The sequence below is a fragment of the Coregonus clupeaformis genome, chromosome 8 (assembly GCF_020615455.1).
Source record: "Coregonus clupeaformis isolate EN_2021a chromosome 8, ASM2061545v1, whole genome shotgun sequence".
NCBI lineage: Eukaryota > Metazoa > Chordata > Actinopteri > Salmoniformes > Salmonidae > Coregonus > Coregonus clupeaformis.
Genome location: NC_059199.1, coordinates 7,762,669 through 7,784,734, shown reverse-complemented (window position 1 = coordinate 7,784,734; position 22,066 = coordinate 7,762,669). Strand labels below are relative to the sequence as shown.

General features: G+C 39.5%; 1 protein-coding gene across 1 annotated transcript; it reads right to left on the bottom strand.

Annotated features, from left to right (window-relative positions):
* Positions 1 to 396: 396 nt before the first annotated feature.
* Positions 397 to 19,533, bottom strand: LOC121572489 (centromere-associated protein E-like). Its single transcript, XM_041884557.2, has 5 exons — positions 19,401 to 19,533; positions 18,687 to 18,761; positions 17,736 to 17,984; positions 9,304 to 13,532; positions 397 to 7,743 (listed from the first exon to the last, which is right to left on the bottom strand). The coding sequence occupies exons 2-5, from the start codon at positions 18,706 to 18,708 to the stop codon at positions 487 to 489; spliced, it is 11,757 nt and encodes a 3,918-aa protein (XP_041740491.2). The 5' UTR covers positions 18,709 to 18,761; positions 19,401 to 19,533; the 3' UTR covers positions 397 to 486.
* Between the last annotated feature and the right edge of the window lie 2,533 nt (positions 19,534 to 22,066).

Genomic DNA, 22,066 nt, shown 5'->3' with positions numbered 1-22,066 from the left:
ATACTTTGCTCTTCCTCTTTCAATTCAACCATCTTCTTGTCTGCTTCATCTCTTTCTCTCTCAATCTCAGCCTTTTTCTGTTCCAAATCACCAACATCGATTGCTATCTTGTCCTTGGTTTTTTCCATCTCAATCTTCATTTGCTCCAAATAACGTTTCTCGCTTGATATCACATCCTTCATGTTTTCTGTCTCTTGTTTCTCTGTCTCAATCTCAGCTTTCATCAATTCCATATCAGTCTTCTTTGTCTTGATATCCTCAACAACACTTTTAATTACCTCTTTCTCCTTCTGGATTTGGACAGCCATGTTGTCAAGATTCTCCTTTTCTGTCTTGGTCTCCTCCATTATTTTGTCTAGATTCTCTGACCTTCTCCGTAACTCCATCTTGATCTGTTCCACCTCATCCTTCTCATCTTGTATCTTTTGTTTGTCTTTTTCTATTCCCTCTCTTTGGGTTTGCATTTCAGACACTTGTAATTCCAACTCATCCCGACCTTTCATTGCCAATTGTGTATTTTTTTTCGAGGTCCGCCTTTTCAATTTGTATGTTATGTTTTAGACGTTCAAGTTCTTCTCTGTCATGTTTCAGAGTATCCATCAGATTGTCTTCCATTTGATCTTTCTGTTCCTCTATTTCAGCCTTTATCCTCATCACATCCTCCTTCTCCCGCTTTGTCATTTCAATGATGGCTTCCAACTCCTCCCTTTGTTTTTGCATGCCAGCAAGCTTCTCTTCCAGTTCATTCTTTTCCATGATTATAGCATTTTGCGTTTCGTCCATCTGTTCTTTTTGTCTGTCGATGTCCATTTGAATGTTTTCCAACTCTGCTTTTTTGACATTTAGCTCCTCCATTTGGGTTGCAATGTCCTCTCGCTGTAATTGTATTTCAGCATTGATCTGCTCTAGGTTGTCTTTAGTCTTCTTAATATCCTCCTTCATACTTTGCTCTTCCTCTTTCAATTCAACCATCCTCTTGTCTGCTTCATCTCTTTCTCTCTCAATCTCAGCCCTTTTCTGTTCCAAATCACCAACATCGATTGCTATCTTGTCCTTGGTTTTTTCCATCTCAATCTTCATTTGCTCCAAATAATGTTTCTCGCTTGATATCACATCCTTCATGTTTTCTGTCTCTTGTTTCTCTGTCTCAATCTCAGCTTTCATCAATTCCATATCAGTCTTATTTGTCTTGATATCCTCAACAACACTTTCAATTAGCTCTTTCTCCTTCTGGATTTGGACAGCCATGTTGTCAAGATTCTCCTTTTCTGTCTTGGTCTCCTCCATTATTTTGTCTAGATTCTCTGACCTTCTCCGTAACTCCATCTTAATCTGTTCCACCTCATCCTTCTCATCTTGTATCTTTTGTTTGTCTTTTTCTATTCCCTCTCTTTGGGTTTGCATTTCAGACACTTGTAATTCCAACTCATCCTGACCTTTCATTGCCAATTGTGTAATTTTTTCGAGGTCCGCCTTTTCAATTTGTATGTTATGTTTTAGACGTTCAAGTTCTTCTCTGTCCTGTTTCAGAGTTTCCATCAGATTGTCTTCCATTTGATCTTTCTGTTCCTCTATTTCAGCCTTTATCCTCATCACATCCTCCTTCTCCCTCTTTGTCTCGTCCATTATGTTTTCTAGATTTTCAGATCGTGTCTCTAACTTAATCTTGATCTGTTCCAGTTCACGCTTCTCCTTTGTTACCATGTCCTTGATGTTTTCTGTTTCTTGTTTCTCTTTATCCAGCTCAGTTTTCATTAATTTCAGTTTCTCTGTCCGTTTGTTGTTCTCTTCGACAACACTTTCAATTACCTCCCTTTCCTTCTGAATTTGAATAGCCATTTTCTCAGCATCCTGTTTCTCCCTCTTTGTTTTCTCAAAAAGGTTTTCTAGATTTTCTGATCGTGTTTCTATATCCATCTTGATCCTTTCCAGATTATCCTTTTCATTTAGCATCTTTTGTTTGTCTTGTTCAATTAGCTGTCGTTGGTTTTGCATGTCCTCTTTTTGTCTGTCGATATCTGTCATAGCATTTTCCAACTCAGCCTTTTGGACATTCAGCTCCTCCATCTTGCTTTCAATGTCTTCTCGCTGTAGTTGTATTTCTGTGTTGATCTGTTCCAGGCTCTCTTTCATCTTACAGATTTCCTCCTTCATTCTTTGCTCTTCCTCTTTCAGTTCAGCCATCAACTTTTCTGCTTCATCTTTTCCATTCTCGATTTCAGCCTTTCTCTGTTCCAGCTCATCCATCTCAGTCACCATCTTTCCCTTGGTGATATACATTTTTTCCCTCTCTCTTTCCATTTCAATCGTCATTTTTTCCAGGTTGGCTTTTTCTTTTGAGACCCTTTCCATTATGTTTTCTGTTTCTCGTTTCTTTGTCTCAATCTCAGTGTTCATCACTTCCAGATTAGCTTTCGTTCTCTTGATGTCCTCGATAACACTTTTCATTTCCTCCTTTTCCTTCTGGATTTGGATAGCCATTTGCTCAACATTTTCTTTTTCTCTCTTTGTCTCCTCCATTCGGTTTTCTAGATTCTCAGATCGTGTCTGTAAATCAGCCTTGATCTTTTCCAGCTCATCCTTTTCATCTTGAATATTTTGTTTCTCTTGATCGATCTCCTCCCGCTGGTTTTGCATATCCTCTTTTTGTCTGTTGATATCTTTCGTAACATTTTCAAACTCAGCCTTTTTAACAGTCAGCTCCTCCATCTTGCTTTCAATGTCTTCTCGCTGTAGTTGTATTTCTGTGTTGATCTGTTCCAGGCTCTCTTTCATCTTACAGATTTCCTCCTTCATTCTTTGCTCTTCCTCTTTCAGTTCAGCCATCAACTTTTCTGCTTCATATTTTCCATTCTCTATCTCAACCTTTCTCTGTTCCATCTCATTCATATCAACTGCTATCTTGGTCTTGGTGTTATCCATTTCTTCTCTCTCTCTTTCCATCTCAATCTTAATTTGTTGGAGATGATATTTCCTCTCCCTTAATGCCTCTTTCAAAGTTTGTTCTTCCTTTTTTAGTTCAACAACTTTGTTTTCCAATTCATCTTTTTCTGTCTTTTTACAATCCCTTTCCTTTTCATACTCACTCATACCAACTTTGATATTTTCCTGAATATTATTCATTTCTTGTTTCTCTCTTTCCACCTCAGCCCTCATTTCTTCAATGCATTCTTTTTCTTTCATTTGGTCTTTCATAAGGTTTTCTACCACCTTTCTCTTACTTTGAATCTCAGCCTTAATTTGTTCAAGGTAATTTTTCTCCTTAGCTATCTTCTCTTTGTCATTCTCCATCTCTCCTTTTTCTCTTTTAATATCAGCATTTAGCACTTCTAAATTTGCCTTTTTCATGTTGGTCTCGTCAGTGGCCTTCTCAATGTCCTCCCTTTCCTTTTTAATTTTTGCTGCCATTTCTTCAACATTTTCTATTTCCTTATTTGTCTTATCCATTATGCTGTCTAAATCCTCAGATCGTTTCTGTAACTCAGCTTTCATCTGTTCCAATTTATCAATTTCTGATTTCATGTTTTGTTTTTCTTGTTCCATCTCTTCCTCTTTTCTCTGTATTTCTAATCTCATTCCTTCCAACTCATTTTTCTCTTCTTTTCCCATTATACCACTTCTCTCAATATCTGCTATTTTGCCTAAATCGTGTTTAGAAAATTCCTGGACCTCTGCTTTGGTCTTCAGCTGTTCCCTCCAGTCGACATCTCTTTGTCCTTTCTTACCCTCTACTTCAGTTTTTGTTTTCTTCAGCTCCTCTGTTTGCCGCTTTGTTAGTTCAAAAATGACTTCTGCCTCTTGCTTCTGTTTTTGTATATCATGTTTCTTATTTTCTAATAAAGCTTTTTCCTTAAATGTTATAGTTTTTGTTTCATCCAATTCTTTTTTCTGCCTATCAATTTCCTTTTGTTCTTGTTCTAATTCAACATGTTTAGCATTTAAGTTTTCCATTTGTCTTTTAATTTCATATTTTTGCTTTTGAATCTGTCCAGCCATTTCTTCAGCGTTTTGAATTTTTATTTTTGTCTTGTCCATAATGCCCTCCAAGTCCTCAGAACGTCTTTGTAATTCAACTTCACTCTGTACAAGCTTATCCTTTTCTCTTTTTATATCTTGTTGTTCTCGCATTACTTGCTTTTTTTCTCTAGTAATTTGAGACTTTATTTGTTCTAATTCAATGCTTTCCTCAGTTTCTGTCATGCTTCGTTCAGTACCTGTTGCTCTAGCTGTATCATGTTTCAGCAATCCCAGTTCTTCTTTTTCCCTTTCCAGTCTCAAATCACCATCATCCGTTTGTGTTTCCTTTCCTTTCATTTCAGCCTTAATCTTCAACAGCTCTTCTCTCTCCTGGATTGTCAGTTTGAGTATGGAATCAACTTCTCTTCTTTGTTTCTCAGTCAGTTCAGCGACAAGTTTTCCCATTTGATACCTTTCTCGCACTATTTCAGCCTCTCTGAGCTTCATCTCATCCATATCCCTTTCAATCAATCCCTTGTTTTTATGAAATTCTTCTTTCTCTATTTCAATTTCAGTCATTATTCGTTCAAGACATTCTTTCTCTATATTTTGTTCTTGCATCAACTTACTCAACTGTTCTCTCTCCATTTTTAACTCAGCCTTCCGTAGCTCAAGTTCATCTTTTTCTCTAGCCATCATTTCCCTGTTCTTTTCTATTTCTTCTTTTTCTCTTTTTATCTCTTCATTGATAATGTCCAGTTTTTCCTTATTTGTGATTGCTTCCTCTGTGATCCTTTCCATTTCTTGCTTTTGCTTTTGAATTTGAGCAGCTATTTCTTCCACATTTTCTGAATCCCCAGACCTTGTCTGTAGGTCATCTTTCTCTGCTTGTACAATTTGTTTGCTTTGCTCAACTTCCTCCTTTTGTCTTTTTATTTCTAACTTAATTCGTTCAAACTCATCTCTCTCTTCTTTCGTTAAAACGTTGCTTTTTTCGATATCTTTTGCCTTCTCTATGTCAAGCTTAATATTTTCTAGTTCCTCCCTTTCTCTCCTTAGACTTTCCTTCAGTTCATTTTCCATTTGTTCTCTCTGCCCCTCTATTTCGGCCTTTAACTTGACAAGAGATTCCTTCTCTCTCTTTACCAGATCAAGATCAGTATCCACTTCTTCTTTTTTTCTATTTATTTCACTTTGCCATTTTTCCAACTTATCCTGCTCTCTCAATTGGTCCTTTCTCCAGTCTGTCATTTCCTCTGCCTGTTTTCCTACTTCTTCACGTTTGTGTTCCAACTCCACCTTTTGAACATTGAGGTCTTCCTTATGGATTTCAATTTCATCTCTAAGTCTTTTGATTTCTTCATTTCTATGCTCTAAGCTGGCCATCTTCCTTCCTATGTCCTCCCTCATTCTGTCCTCTTCCTCTTTGAGTCTAGCAATCTGGTTTTCCATGTTCTCTCTTTCAGTCACTATTTCAGCCTCTGCCTTTTCTATAATGTCCTTGTTTCTATTAATGTCTTGTCTCTCTCTTTCCAAATCAGTCCTCATTTGTTCCAAACATTCTTTTTCTTTCTTTTGGTCTTTCATTATCGATTCCATCTCTTCTCCCTGCTGCTTTAACTCATTCTTCATTCGTTTGAGCTCATCTTTCTCTTTTTGTAGCACATCCTGACTTACTTCTATGTCCTGTTCCCTTCTTTGAATCTCTTCCTTCGTGTTTTCCAGTTCCTTTTGTTTTGTTTTTGTCTCCTCAATAACACTTTCACCTTCTTCCCTTTGGATCTGAGTTTTCACAACAAGTTCCTCAACCTTCTCCTTCCGACCCTTTGTATCCTCCATGACCTGATCGTTGTCCCCTGACTGTCTTGCTAACTCAGCTTTGATTTGCTCCAACTTTTCCTTTTCTTCCTGTACATATGTTTTGTTTTGTTGTATTTCCTCCATTTGCTTCTGGATTTCAAACTTCATACGCTCCAAGTAATCTCTGTCTTTCTTTGTCAAGTCCTGGCCTATCTCAATATCCTCTTTACCTTTTTGTATCTCTTTCTTTAGCTCTTCAAGCTCTTGTCTTTCAGTCTCAAACTTCACTTTCCATTCATTTTCCATCTGTTCGCTCTGTTGAGACAGATCAGCTGTAATTTCCACCAAATTATCTTCCCCTGTCTTCATATGTACAAGGGCGGCATCCACCTCTCCCTCATCTCTTTGATATTCACTGGGCCTTGTCAGTGGTTGATCCTTTTCCATGAACGTATATTTTTTCATTGCTTTAATTTCATCTCTCTGTCTGTCCAGTTCCGCTTGTTTGTATTCCAAGTCACACTTTCTGATATTTAACTCTTCCATCTGGCTATTCATTTCATATTTTAGTCTCTCTATTTCAACATTTTTCTGCTCTGTGTTCTGTCTCGTCCTGTTAATCTCATCCTTTATACTCTCTTCTTCTTTTCTAAGCTCAACAATCATGTTTTCTACTTTACTCATCTCACACTTTCTCTGCTCTAGCTCATCCATATTCTGCTCTATCATTTTCTTTTTTCTGTCTAACTCACATCTCTCTTGTTCCATCTCAGTCTTTATCTGATTCATTACAAATGTTTCTTTAATTTGCTCTTGCATGATATTTTCAATCTCTTCTCTCTGATTGTTTACCTCTGTTCTGAGTTTATTCAGATCTTCTCTCTCCTTTGATAGAATGTCTTGTTTGCTGTCTATCTCCTCTTTCTTTCTTTTCATTTCAGCGCTCATCAATTCTTGTTCTATTTTACTCCTCTTTGTCGCCTCCACCAAACAATCAATTTCGTCCTTTTGTTGTTGTATTTGGACAGAAATGTGTGATGTACTTTCTTTCTCCCTCTTTGTGTCTTCTATGACCATATCTAGGTAATTGGACTTTCTCTGTAACTCCAATTTCATTTGTTCCAGCTTTTCTCTTTCAACTTGTACCTTAAGCTTCTCTTGTTCCACTGTCCCCTTTTCTTTCTGCGTCTCAGATCTCATCAGCTCCAAGTCCCTTTTCTCTTTTTCAGAAATGTTCCTGTTTCTTATCATGTCCTCTTTTTCTTTTTGCATCAGATATTCAAGTTCCTTTCTTTCCCTATTCAGACATTCACCCCAGTCATCTTTGTCTTCTTTCCGTCCCTCTGTTTTAGCTTTTAAGTTCAGCAGATCTTCATTCTCCTTCTTTGTCATTTCAAGGATGGCATGCATCTCTTCCTTACGTTTTTCTATGTAAGCTTGCTCTATTGCTAATTTACTTCTTTCTGCCACGGTAACACTTTTGATTTTTCCCATTTCAATTTTCTCTTTCCTAAATTTAACTTGCGTTTGTTTGAACTTCTTTTGGGCTATTTTCAAGTCCTCCATCTTTTGTTTTTTATATTGCATTTCCCTTACGATTACCAGTCTTTTTCTTTGTATCTCTGCATCCATTTGCTTGAGATTTTCTTTTTTCTTTTCTATGTTCTCAATCATTTGTTTGTCCTCCTCTCGTTGTTTTGTTATCATGTTCTCCATCTCAGCCTTTTCCTTCTCAAACTCGGCTTTTGTCTTTTCCAGGTCATACTTCTCTCTCATAATCATTTCCTCTCTGCGTTCCAAGTCTCTTCTTTCTTTTTCAATGGTGGTTCTTAGCTCTTGTGACTCAAATGGTGTCTCATTTGTCATATCTCCAAAATATGTTTTTTCTGTTTCATCCTGTGGTCTCTGGACCATGGTCTTCATCATTTCCATGTCTTTTTTCATTCTGGTTTCTTCCTCTTTCTGTCTGTCAAACTCCATCATATCCTTTCCAAAGCAGAACATTTGAGCTTAGAAACTTACCTTCTGGGCACTTTACATAGCAACATTATGTCTTAATGAATCAATTTCACAGTTTGACATTCACCCCGTGGATAATGGTAATGAGGATGGAGAGCTCCATATGCATAGTTACTTAAAGTTACTTCTCTGATTCATTTTGAAATATACTCTGAAAAAATATATAAATGCAACATGCAACATGCAACAATTTCAAAGATTCAACTGAGTTACAGTTCATATAAGGAAATCAGTCTATTTAAATAAATTCATTAGGCCCTAATCTATGGATTTCACATGACTGGGAATACAGATATGCATCTGTTGGTCTCAGATACCTTTTAAAAAAAGGTAGGGGCGTGGATCAGAAAACCAGTCAGTATCTGGTGTGACCACCATTTGCGACACATCTCCTTTGCATAGACTTGATCAGGCTGTTGATTGTGGCCTGTGGAATGTTGTCCCAATCCTCTTCGATGGCTGTTTCTGGATTTTGGCGGGAACTGGAAAACGCTGTCGTACACGTCGATCCAGAGCATCCCAAACATGCTCAATGGGCGACGTGTCTTGTGAGTATGCAGGCCATGGAAGAACTGGGACATTTTCAACTTCCAGGAATTTTTTACAGATCCTTGCGACATGGGCCCGTGCATTATCATGCTGAAACATGAGGTGATGGCGGCGGATGAATGGCACGACAATGGGCCTCAGGATTTCGTCACGGTATCTCTGTGCATTCAAATTGTCATCGATAAAATGCAATTGTATTTGTTGTCCATAGCTTATGCCTTCCCATACCATAACCCCATCGCCACCATGGAACACTCTGTTCACAACGTTGACATCAGCAAACTGCTAGCCCACACAATGCCATACACGCTGTCTGCCATCTGCCCGGAACAGTTGAAACCGATATTAATCCATGAAGAGCACACTTCTCCAGCGTGCCAGTGGCCATCAACGGTGAGCATTTACCAACTGAAGTTGGTTACGATGCCAAACTGCAGTCAGGTCAAGACCCTGGTGAGGATGACGAGCACACAGATGAGCTTCCCTGAGGCAGTTTCTGACAATTTGGGCAATTATCTGGCAACAGCTCTGTCAGGTGGATGGATTATCTTGGCAAAGGAAAAATGCTCACCAACAGGGATGTAAACATATTTGTGCACAACATTTGAGAGAAATAAGCTTTTTGTGCATATGGAACATTTCTGTGATCTTTCATTTCATCTCATGAAACATTGGACCAACACTTTACATGTTGCGTTTATATATTTTTTCAGTATATTTTATTGATGGCATTATAAAAAATGTGCAAGCTTCTGTTTAGTAGTTTACTGTCTTCTGGCTATATTACTTCAATTTCTGTGCTGATTTATTTTGAGTTTGGACTTGTGTAATTAGCAGGCCTGTATTTCTTTGTGAATGAATCAGAGATTTTTGCGTGTGAATCAGAGATTTTTCCACAACAAATTTGACAACCAATCTTGGGGATGTTGGCCCTAAAAGTCGTATAAAAAATGTGTAACACAATAATTCAGTACATACCTTCTCTTTCTTTGCATTGTCCTCTTTAATCTTCCTTTTTGCTCTTTGTATCTCCTCCCTTGCCAGGTCTATCTCTGCAACCGCTCTCTGTATTTCATCTTTCATCTGTTCCATCTTTTCACTCTCAGTCTTTACATCTTCCATCTTCTGTTTCAGCTCTTCCTTTTGTCTCTGTATCTTTGACTTCACCAGTTCTAACTCATCCCTCTCTCGCGTGGCCTTCTCCATCCTTTGCTCCAGCTCTTTTTTTCTTTTTTGTGTCTCTGTCTTCATCAGTCTGATTTTGTCCTTTTCCCCTTTTAACTCCTCCTTGCTCTGTTCCATTTCTTCTTTCACCCTTCTTAACACCTCTCTGGTTTGTTCCACCTCTAGAATCAATCTCTGGATTTCAGCATTCATTCTGTCTTTGTCACCCATCTCCATATTGCTTTCTTCCATCCTGTTTTCCATTGCCACTTTCGTTTGTCGTACCATTTCTCGAGTTCTCTCTAGCGCTTGGATTAATCTCTGTATCTCAGCGTTCATCTGTTCCTTCTCATCAATATCTCCAAAGCTCTCTTCCATACGAATCTCCAGTTCTTCTTTTGCTCTTTCTATTTCAGCCTTCGCCTGTTCAATTGCATCGCTCTCCCTTTTGGTCTCTTCCCTTCTTTGTTCCATCTCTTCTTTAGCTCTCTCTATTTCATCCTTCATCTTTTCCATTTCTTCCTTTTTTCTCATAGTCTTTCTCATCCTCTGTTCAAGGTCCTTTTTCTTCCTTTGCATCTCAGTCTTCACTAGTTCCATCTCTCCAATCTCTCTCTTGGTCTTTTGCATCTTGTTCTCGATCTCTTGTCTCTGTCTCTGAATATCTTCCCTCACACTTTTCATCTCATTCATTTCTGTCTTTGCTTGTTGCATTTTGTTTTCAATTTCCTCTTTCTGCTTCTGTATCTCAGATTTGATCCTTTCTATCTCATCTTTCTCACTCTTTGTTTTTGCCATCTTGTTTTCAATGTCATCTTTCTGTCTTTGTATTTCAGCCTTCATCTGTTCCAGCTTGTCCATCTCTCTCTTTGTCTTCTCCATCCTTGCTTCAATGTCATCTCTCTGTCTCTGTAGGTCAAATTTAATTATTTCTATCTGGTTCATCTCTTTCTTAATTTCCTCCATTCTCTTATTCAACTCCACCTTTTCTCTCTGCAGTTTGGCTCTCTCTTCCTGTTCCTCCCTCTCTACCTCGTCCCAGAGTTTTTCCATCTCTTCTTTTACTCTGTTTAGCTCATACTTGACCTTTTCATAGGGTTCTTTCTCTCTTATTGTTTCTTCCTTTATTCTCTCCAAAAGTTCTTTTTCTCTCTGAATTTCATATTTCATCTGTTCCATCACATCTCTTGCTTGCTTTGTCCTCTCAATGGATCTTGTCATTTCATCGTGCTGGTTCTGTATTTCAACCTTCATCAGTTCAACTTTGTCTCTCTCTAGACTTGTGGCATCCCTGCCTTGTTTTAACTCCCTCTCTATTTGATTCTTAGTTCGCTCGATCTCCTCTCTATCTCTCTGCATTTCAGCTCTCTGTTCAAGCTCTTCCTTGACAGCTTCATCCCTCTTTTTCTCAAACTCCTGCTTTTTCTTCAGGGTCTCACACCGAAGCAATTCCAAGTCCTCTCTTTCTCTTGCGGTTTCATGGATTTGTCTTTTCAATATGGCCCTTTCTGACAAAACCTCAGTTTTAATTTGCTCAAGCATCTCTCTCTCTTGCTTTGCTTCATCCAGCTTATTTTGTAAGTCCCCTTTTTTGTTCTGAAGCTGTATTTCTTTGGAATCCTCTTTAGCTCTCTGTATCTCATCTCTTATTTTCTCCAACATTTCTCTTTCTCTTTGGATTTCAGCTCGTTGTTCAAGCTCTTCTTTCGCTGCTTCATATCTCTGTTTCTCAATTTCATCTTTTACTCTTCCAGCCTCATCCCTTTGCTTTTTCAGCTGGGACTCCACTTTTTGTACGACCATCTTTGCCTGATCCACCTCATATTTTTCTTTGTTTGTCTCCTTCACACGGTTCTCTATTTCTTTCATCTGTCTTTGGAGTTCAGCCTGCATCTCTATGATCGCTTCCTTCTCTTGCTTTGTGACTTGCTTGCTCCTCTGGATCTCTTCCCTTTCTTCCTGAAGTTTAAGCTCCATTTCCATTAAGTCCTCATTTTTTATTTTGACCTCTTCTGATATTTTCTCTGCAATGTTTTTCTCGTCTTTTACACTGGCTTTCATTTTTTCTAGGTTTTCTTTTTCTCGCTGAGTTTCCACCTTGTTCCTTTCTATTTCATCTCGCACTTCCTGTATTTCCTCTTTCAACCTTTCAAGCGTTTCCTTCTCTCGCTGTGCTCTTGCTCTCTGTTCCACCTCTTCTTTCTCTGTTTCACACCATTTTCTTTCCATTTCCTCTTTCAATTGAATTATCTCATACTTAATCTCTTCATAATGCTCTCTCTCTTTCTTGATCTTTTTACTTCTACTCTCTAAATCTTCACGTTCTCTCTGTATCTCTGCTTTAATTTCTTCCATTTTGTCTTTTGCTTGTTTTGTCTCTGTAACTTTATCTTCTATATATTCTATCTGTCTCTGTATATTAGCTTTCATCTGTGCCATTTGCTCCTTTTCTCTTTTTGTGATCTCCCTGCTTTGCTCAATCTCCTCTTTCATTCTCAGTGTTTCAAAATGAATCTTCTCCAATTCTTGTCTCTCCCTCATTGTCTCTTGCTTTTTCCTCTCCAGGTTGTCTTTTTCATTCTGAATTTCGGCTCTCAATTGTTTGATCACGTCTCTCTGTCGCTTTACTTCTTCACTCCACTTTTTGGCTTCCTCTCTCTCTCTGTCTTGTCTTATTTTTTCAACATCCTTGGCTTTCTGTATTTCAAACTTTAGCATTTCCACTTCTTCCCTCTCTCTCTGTATTTCAGCTCTCTGCTCCAGCTCCTCCTTGACAGTCTCATACCTTCTTTTTTCCATTTCTTCCTTCACTCTCCTGGTGTCATCTTTTTGTTTCTCCAGTGCCTCTTTCGTTCTCTGTATCTCTGCTTTTACGTGTTCCATTCTGTCATTTTCTTGCCTTGTCTCCTCAATTCTTCTCTCAATCTTTTCCATTTGTCTCCGCAGTTCAGCTTTCCTCTGTTCCATCTTATCGTTCTCTCGGTTTGCTTCCTCTCTGTTTTGCTCAATCTCCTCTTTGTCCATTTGAATCGCATACTTGATCTGCTCCAACTCCTTTTGTGTTCTTAATGTTTCTTGTTTGTCCTTCTCAAGTGAATCCTTCTCTAGAAGAATCTCTGCTTTCATTTTGTTTACCAGGTCCTTCTCTTGCTTTGTGTTCTCCCTGCTTTGATCAATCTCCTCTTTAGCTCTTTGCAGCTCAGCTTTTACATTTGCCAGTTCCTCTTTCTCTTGCTGGAGCCTAGCTCTCTGCTCAAGCTCTTCTTTCTCAGTTTCATACCACCTTCGCTCCATCTCTTCTTTTACTTTGTTTATCTCACATTTAATCTGCTCAAATTGTTCTTTTTGTCTTTTAATGTCATCTCTTTTTGTCTCCAGCTGACCTCGCTCCCTGTGTACATCGGCCCTCATCTCTTCCATTTTTTCTTTCGCTTGATTGGTTTCTGCAATTCTTATTTCTATGTCCTCTATCTGTCCCTGGATGTCAGCCTTCATCCATTCCATTTTCTCCTGCTCTTGTTTTGTTGTTTCCTTGCAGTGCTCCATCTCCTCTTTTGCTCTCATTGTCTCATACTTGATCAATTCCAAACTCTGTCTCTCGTTAATGGTCTCATTGCGTCTTCTCTCCAGAATGTCTTTCTCTGCTTGGACATCAGCCCACATTTGTCGAATTCTGTCTTTCTCTATATTTATTTCCTCCTTGTTCTGTTTCAGTTTTTCATTCACATTCTCTATCTCCATTCTCATCAGCTCCATCTTTGTGTTTTGCTCTTGTTTCTCAGTCATTAGCCTTTCTATTTCATTTTGTTGTTGATTGATCTTTGCTTTCATGTGGTTAGTTTCATTTCTCTCCCTTCTTGACCCCTCCCAAAGTTTTTCAATCTCCTCAATTGCTTGCATTGTTTCTTGTCTTCGTCTCTTAAGAGAGTCCTTTTTTGTCTGTATGCCAAGTTTTGGTGTTGTCTTATACTCTAATTTTGTGGTATCTCCATACCTTTGATCCAATCCTGTCTGTGTCATCTTACTGTTTCGTTGTCTCTGCTCTGTTGTGGGTGAGGAAGAGCAATACATCAGAGTTTTCTCAAAGCAAACCAGTGAGCATTGAATTTATAAAAAGGTGAGCACTTTTTCAGATAAAGAACACTTGGCCATACTTTAAAGCAGCCTTTCTTAAAGGTGCTACATATAAAATGTCTCACCCATGTGGAAGCTAGGTGAATTGCAACAACAACTAGGCTGCATTTCAAACATCCCCCCATGGTAGAGAGGTTAGTGCTATTCGGGATCCTTGGGACCTCCCTATCATTACCCTAACCATACCCTTACCTACACCTAACCTTACTTTAACTATTTTAAATGTAAACTTTAATGGGGTAACATCAGAGTTGGAACATCCCAAGGATCCCTGATTGCATGAGCCATGGTGGAGACTATTTTACTTTCGGTTTTGTCCACCAACTTCAAACAGCCATAAAAACGATATTTCACAGCAATTTAGATGGTACAATGATTCCCCCCACTATTCAGTATAATAATAAATATAATATGCCATTAAGCAGACGCTTTTATCCAAAGTGACTTACAGTCATGCGTGCATTCATTATTTATATTTTTTTGTGTATGGGTGGTCCCGGGGATCGAACCCACTACCTTGGCGTTACAAGCGCTGTGCTCTACCAGCTGAGCTACAGAGGACCACGTGATTGGTTTCTCGCATAAACTGATATTAAGTGAGTGTAGAATTTTTGCAAGCAGGACATTTTTGCAACGAGGAAACTATTTCTACATTGGCCGCTTTCCCCAGGCTGCCATTGTTCGTTGTGCTCGAGGAGGAGATGACCACCATGCCTCTTAGTGATGCCAATGGAAGAGAGGAAGGGTGTAGTTTTCCCATCTTGTCAAATAGAAAGTCTGCATTTTACATTTACTTCATTTTACCCCCCCCAAATAAATGAAATATTTTTCCACTATTACTGCAGATATATTATGGACATTTTCTGCAATTACAATGCAAAAATTCTACATATAGCTCCTTTAAAGTATGGGTCTCCACCCAAAGTGGACATGCAACAATTTAACTTTTTTTTTTTTTTGTACTTACTGAGGTCTCAACTTACTGTTTAGAGTTAGCATAGTAGAATACAAGGTAACATTTCGAAATTTGGTTGTGCATCAGCAGTTTTTCTCTTGTTATATCAGTCACCTGACAGTCACTCAATTAGCCATGTCAGCTAATTTTTTTTTTTTTTTCTAAGTTAGTCTAGCCAGCTATCTAGTAATCATGGCCAAATACTAACCAGGCACACAGGGCAGGTGACCAAGGGCCCTGATCTCCAGCCCCCCCCATTGCTTTTGTTAGTCACTCTCACACAGATATAATATTAACATGGCATAAATCATGACAAAATGTGTAGAATTGCAGGAAATTATCCAGGGGTTGGAACCAAAATAATTTTCCTATAGTTTCGTTCTGAACAGAACCACTATTTTTGTTTTGTTCCGTTCCATTGTTCCGACCAGGATAATAAAGTTATTTTTAACTTGTGAAATCTACATTGTTTTGACATTTAGCTCATTATATTATTACACCAATCAGTGCAGATAGAGCAGCTTTCTATGGACAGGCAAGCTAGTTCTTTACATGCTTGATGGACAGACAATTGTAGGGCGCGAGATGTGATTGAAATTTTGCAGGGTGGGGAGAGAGCGAGAGGGGTGGACATGGTTGAGGCTTAGCTTGAAGCGCTGGGCATCGTGATTTCACGTTCATTATAATGTGTTTAGGATATTAGTAAGCCTATCATTACTTCACTGAATTACATAATTATATACTAGCTAGATCCCAAAGGAGGAGCAGCTAATATGGAGGAACTTTGAATGTCAGAGAGTTTGCTCAACGTTAAGGCTAGATCAACGCCCTGGACCAGAGATAGCTAACAAGTTTGTGTGCGCAGTGGCAATAGAATTCAAAACACGTCTTACCTTTTTGTAGTTAATAAATCAAATGTGAAATGTGATTACTATAGTATCATTTACTAGCCTAGAAAACTAGCAGGGAGACACTGGAAGGAGACGTTTCTGAGTGACAGAATGAGTGCTTTGCATAGGCGCTTTGATTGCGTTTTTTGTGGGACTGAAAAAATAATGCTCGGAACGTTATTAACCAGTTCCTATGCTTTTAAAATAATGTTTCTGTTCCTGAACACTAGAGATCACTTTCGTGCCCGGTTCTGTTTCCGTTCCTCGAAAATGTTTGTTATTTTCCGGTTTTAGGTTCTGTTTAAAACTACAAAGATTTCTCTACACCCTATGGATAATGGGTAGAATTGCAGGAGATTAGCTGTAAAACAGCAAAAAAAATTATCACAATTAGTAGAATTGCATGACATTTGTTATAAAGTTTCAGAAATGTCTCTCCGCCCCATGGCAAAATGTGTAGAATTTCAGAAAACGTTCTTTAAAACACCAATATTCTCTTTATGCCTCATGATAAAACTTTAAAACAAAAAAAAACTATCTCCGCCGTCAGCCAAATCTTTTGCTCATCTTTATACACAAAAAAACTGTGTTGTTCGTTTAATACACTGCTAAAAAAAATAAAGGGAACACTTAAACAACACAATGTAACTCCAAGTCAATCACACTTCTGTGAAATCAAACTGTCCACTTAGGAAGCAACACTGATTGACAATAAATGTCACATGCTGTTGTGCAAATGGAATAGACAACAGGTGGAAATTATAGGCAATTAGCAAGACACCCCCAATAAAGGACTGGTTTTGCAGGTGGTGACCACAGACCACTTCTCAGTTCCTATGCTTCCTGGCTGATGTTTTGGTCACTTTTGAATGCTGGCGGTGCTTTCACTCTAGTGGTAGCATGAGACGGAGTCTACAACCCGCACAAGTGGCTCAGGTAGTGCAGCTCATCCATGATGGCACATCAATGCGAGCTGTGGCAAGAAGGTTTGCTGTGTCTGTCAGCGTAGTGTCCAGAGCATGGAGGCGCTACCAGGAGACAGGCCAGTACATCAGGAGACGTGGAGGAGGCCGTAGGAGGGAAACAACCCAGGAGCAGGACCGCTACCTCCGCCATTGTGCAAGGAGGAGCAGGAGGAGCACTGCCAGAGCCCTGCAAAATGACCTCCAGCAGGCCACAAATGTGCATGTGTCTGCTCAAACGGTCAGAAACAGACTCCATGAGGGTGGTATGAGGGTCCGACATCCACAGGTGGGGGTTGTGCTTACAGCCCAACACCGTGCAGGACGTTTGGCATTTGCCAGAGAACACCAAGATTGGCAAATTCGCCACTGGCGCCCTGTGCTCTTCACAGATGAAAGCAGGTTCACACTGAGCACATGTGACAGACGTGACAGAGTCTGGAGACGCCGTGGAGAACGTTCTGCTGCCTGCAACATCCTCCAGCATGACCGGTTTGGCGGTGGGTCAGTCATGGTGTGGGGTGGCATTTCTTTGGGGGGCCGCACAGCCCTGACTGCCATTAGGTACCGAGATGAGATCCTCAGACCCCTTGTGAGACCATATGCTGGTGCGGTTGCCCCTGGGTTCCTCCTAATGCAAGACAATGCTAGACCTCATGTGGCTGGAGTGTGTCAGCAGTTCCTGCAAGAGGAAGGCATTGATGCTATGGACTGGCCCGCCCGTTCCCCAGACCTGAATCCAATTGAGCACATCTGGGACATCATGTCTCGCTCCATCCACCAACGCCACGTTGCACCACAGACTGTCCAGGAGTTGGCGGATGCTTTAGTCCAGGTCTGGGAGGAGATCCCTCAGGAGACCATCCGCCACCTCATCAGGAGCATGCCCAGGCGTTGTAGGGAGGTCATACAGGTACGTGGAGGCCACACACACTACTGAGCCTCATTTTGACTTGTTTTAAGGACATTACATCAAAGTTGGATCAGCCTGTAGTGTGGTTTTCCACTTTAATTTTGAGGGTGACTACAAATCCAGACCTCCATGGGTTGATACATTTGATTTCCATTGACAATTTGTGTGTGATTTTGTTGTCAGCACATTCAACTATGTAAAGAAAAAAGTATTTAATAAGATTATTTCATTCATTCAGATCTAGGATGTGTTATTTTAGTGTTCCCTTTATTTTTTTGAGCAGTGTATAACAACTTTATGGCGGATACATTTATGGTGAAGAGCATGCTTAGAATGTTCCAACAATTTTATAATAAGATTAACCAAAGATTAGAAATATGAATTAATCTTACCTAGTTTGTCCATGAGTTCAGGCTCTTTCAGTCGCAATATCAGATGAAATGCAAGTTTGGTTTGTGGTGTCTCTCTCTCTAGGGCTTCAAATAGAGCCCTCATCTGGTCTTGTGTGGTCTGGGCTGCACGGACGCTGTGTGCCAGCTCTTCTGGGATAAGATGTTGTGAGATCACAGCGTCTGCTATGGGCCCGGATAATCTCACCTGCGCTATGATCTGCTCTCTGAACTCCTCCAAGAAGTCCCCAACTAGGAATGAATGAATTCATTTCAATGAGTTGCTGAATGCATTAATTAATTCATTATCATGTAGCTTTATTTGAAGTATAGTATAGACCCATGGGGCGGCGCACAATTGGCCCAGCGTCGTCCAGGGTAGGTGAGGGAATGGCCGGCAGGGATGTAGCTCAGTTAGTAGAGCATGGCGTTTGCAACGCCAGGGTTGTGGTTTCGATTCCCACGGGGGCCAGTATGAACAAAAAAAAAATAATGTATGCACTAACTAACTGTATGTCGCTCTGGATAAGAGCATCTGCTAAATGACGTAAATGTATAACTGACTAAGATTTTTGTAAGATTCTTTACCATTTTATATAGTTACAGGCGACTCCTGATAAGTGCACATGGGATAAGTACAAACTGAATAAAGTGTATTCCAATTCAAATATGTAATTTTTACTTGCTCTAGATGTCATTATTTTATGATTCAATGCACACACATACCAAGAGTGAACTGTCAATCCCAAACACATATCGAAAGATGTCACAAAATAGAATTATAGTCTCTGTCTTTCATTTTTAATAATTGAAAATGATATAATACTATATAAGCACTCACTAGAAAATTATGTCTGAATTGTTTTATGTAAGATACAAAAATGTTTTACAAATAAAGAACTAAATTCTGAAGAGCAAAAGGCTATATACTGTGTTGCAGAATGCAAGATGTACCGTGGTTTCTTGATTCTGCCATGTTTGCCCTCTTCCAATGTTCCTTAGGGGGCTGCTGTCCAAGAGATCACTGGCCTGGTTGAAATTGATAAGGTGGCTTTACGTTATCAAACTCAGTGTAAACAAGCACGCATGCATGCAGGCAGGCACACGCGTACGTGCGCGCGCGCATACACACCAAACATTTATACTCATAGACATAACAAGTATGAGTCACAAAAAAATATCAGATGACAAGATGAGAAATATGTTTCAAATTTCACATTTACAAAAAATATTGATATGCAAACAATTAACACCTTTAGAGACCTTGCGTTTTCTACTGTTTCTTGCATTGTTTCTTTCAAATAACAGCTTTCTCACTTCAGTCTTCCCTACTCTATGTCCCTGAATCTTCTCTATAAGGTTTTGGTAAAAAACATATTGTAAAGTGGTTATCCCACTGGCTATAAGGTGAATGCACCAATTTGTAAGTCGCTCTGGATAAGAGCGTCTGCTAAATTACGTAAATGTAATGTAAATGTTTCTTTTTTTTTGTAGAAAACATTTTTTATAGAAAATAATATATATTATATTGGTGTATTGGTAGATAATCTACAGTATGTCAGTATCAGATGGGTTGGGGGAAAAAAGCAGAAGACAAATTTCCATCTAGTGTAGACTAATAAAGTATACAGTATCTTATGTGAGACATTTATTAAAACAACACCTCACCTTCGTAGACACCGATCTGTGAGTATAATTTATTCCGTTTGCTTGTCCGATGTGGTGTTGGTGTAGGTTTTGCAGTCATACCAGATCAGTAGAGAAAGCAAATAGGCAGAGAGGTTTCATAAACATTTGATATATTCTCTTTCCACACCATTAGTGTCTACTTAATTTGGAGGTGGATAAATGTAACAGAAAGTGAGCGTCCATTTGATTGGTTGAAAGGCCACACCATGGTGGTAAAATATCTTAATACGCATCTTGCCCTTAGTCTGGCCCTCTCTGATAAGGGTGGGGTCCATCTCTGCCCTTTGATTGGCATGGTGCCAGACAACCCGAAGTCTCCAACCCCGAACTCACAAAATAATTATGTGAACACACCAGTGGCGATTTTACCATGTAAATCTTGGTGGGACAAACTCAATATTTGTTTTTTAGATGCATGCCAGCAAAGCCACTACACTACACGACACAACACTAAACAATACATTAATTGCACTATAATGAACAATACATTAATTGCACTATAATGAACAATACATTAATTGCACTATAACGGTGACAAACGGTGCCCACAAACTGTTATGCCCCGTGTACACTAGCACGCGGCGCCGCGCGTCAATGGAAGGACGGCGGTGGGTGGGGGACCATTGGGTGTTGCGAACGTGGCGTGGTAGGCGGTGAAAAAGTTCAACATTTCCCAACTTTATGCAAATCACCAGCGGCGACTGGTGACTTTCTTCAGCAAAGATATGGCTGACAAAAATACTAAGATGGAAGCAAATGTTAGTAATTATAACGTTATAACGAGTCATGCAAAAACATTACAGTTGAGAGGAATATGTTAGTTCATTAGAGACAAACGATTCTGCATGTTTTTTGTCATAAAGTTAATTTACGAAACTCGCTATTTAGCAAGCTAGCTGACTAGATAACATTAGCCAGCTAGCTAATCTTTATGGGTGTTGTGACATGAGTATGAAATTGTAATTCGTGTTGTTTAATGTTTTAGGGACTACTGAGAAAACCAGCAAACCAGGCTGTCCTCTTGTGAAACAGTGAATGTAAAGAATCTTGCAAGATAAAGCATTTACTGCAAATTGAATGTACAATTTTGTAAGCTTGCCTTGATATTTCCCATGCAATGCAGCTGAAGTAACGTAGCTAGCTAACAATTTTCTTGCTATTGTGTAGTGGAGTATAAAACGACCAGTATGCCTATGAATGTGTAGCTAGCTATGTAGATTATCTGTGTATGGACCCTAAAACGTTTGGTATAAATATTAGTTCAGAACCTAGCTATGAACCTCAGCTATCATAGCCTGTTGTATCGACTTCAAAACAGTCTGAATGGCATTAATGAAGCCTATGGATTGAGTAGAATATATAACTTTGTGCCAAGGATGCAAGTCCTATATACATGTAGTTATTACCAAGCATGAGATTTCCACATTGTAGCCTGTACATTGAATATATTCACTGATCATGTACTCTACTTTGGCAAATAAAGGTGCGGTTCAGGTATGTCAAATCGGAGGCCCTTCATTGGACACTGTGTTAACAAACCTCCAAACGAGCTTCAATGCCATACCACACTCCTTCAGTAGCCTCCAACTGCTCTTAAACACTAGTAAAACTAAATGCATGCTCTTCAACCGAACGCTGCTTGCACCCGCCCACCCGACTAGAATCACTACTCTCGACGGGTCTGACCTAGAGTATGTGGACAACTACAAATACCTAGGTGTCTGATTAGACTGTAAACTCTCCTTCCAGACTCACATTAAGAATCTCCAATCCAAAGTTAAATCTAGAATCGGTTTCCTATTTCGCAACAAAGCCTCCTTCACTCATGCTGCCAAACATGCCCTCGTAAAACTGACTATCCTACCGATCCTTGACTTCGGCGATGTCATTTACAAAATAGCCTCCAACACTCTACTCAGCAAATTGGATGTAGTCTATCACAGTGCCATCCGTTTTGTCTCCAAAGCCCCATATACTACCCACCACTGTGACCTGTACGCTCTTGTTGGCTGGTCCTCACTACATATTCGTCGCCAAACCCACTGGCTCCAGGCCATCTATAAATCACTGCTAGGCAAATCCCCGCCTTATCTTAGCTCATTGGTCACCATAGCAACACCCACCCGGAGTATGCGCTCCAGCAGGTATATCTCACTGGTCATCCCCAAAGCCAACACCTCCTTTGGCCGCCATTCCTTCCAGTTCTCTGCTGCCAATGACTGGAACAAATTGCAAAATTCTCTGAAGCTGGAGACACTTATCTCCCTCACTAACTTTAAGCATCAGTTGTCAGAGCACCTTACCAATCACTGCACCTGTACACAGCCCATCTGAAATTAGCCCGCCCAACTACCTCATCCCTATATTGTTATTTATTTTGCTCATTTGTACCCCAGTATCTCTATTTGCACATCATCTCTTGCACATCTATCATTCCAGTGTTAATACTAATTGTAATTATTTTGCACTATAGCCTATTTATAGCCTTACCTCCATAACTTGCTACATTTGCACACACTGTATATATATTTTCTGTTGTATTTTTGACGTTATGTTTTGTTTTACCCCATATGTAACTCTGTGTTGTTGTTTTTATCGCACTGCTTTGCTTTATCTTGGCCAGGTCGCAGTTGTAAATGAGAACT

What these genes read in the sequence shown, in the direction of transcription:
- LOC121572489 (XM_041884557.2), bottom strand. Translation starts at nt 18,708, where the DNA reads ATGGCAGAATCAAGAAACCACG. An exon ending in TGAACTCATGGACAAACTAG is followed by an intron (nt 13,533 to 17,735) that starts GTAAGATTAATT and finishes CACCCACAACAG; the next exon opens with AGCAGAGACAACGAAACAGT. An exon ending in ACAATGCAAAGAAAGAGAAG is followed by an intron (nt 7,744 to 9,303) that starts GTATGTACTGAA and finishes TGCTTTGGAAAG; the next exon opens with GATATGATGGAGTTTGACAG.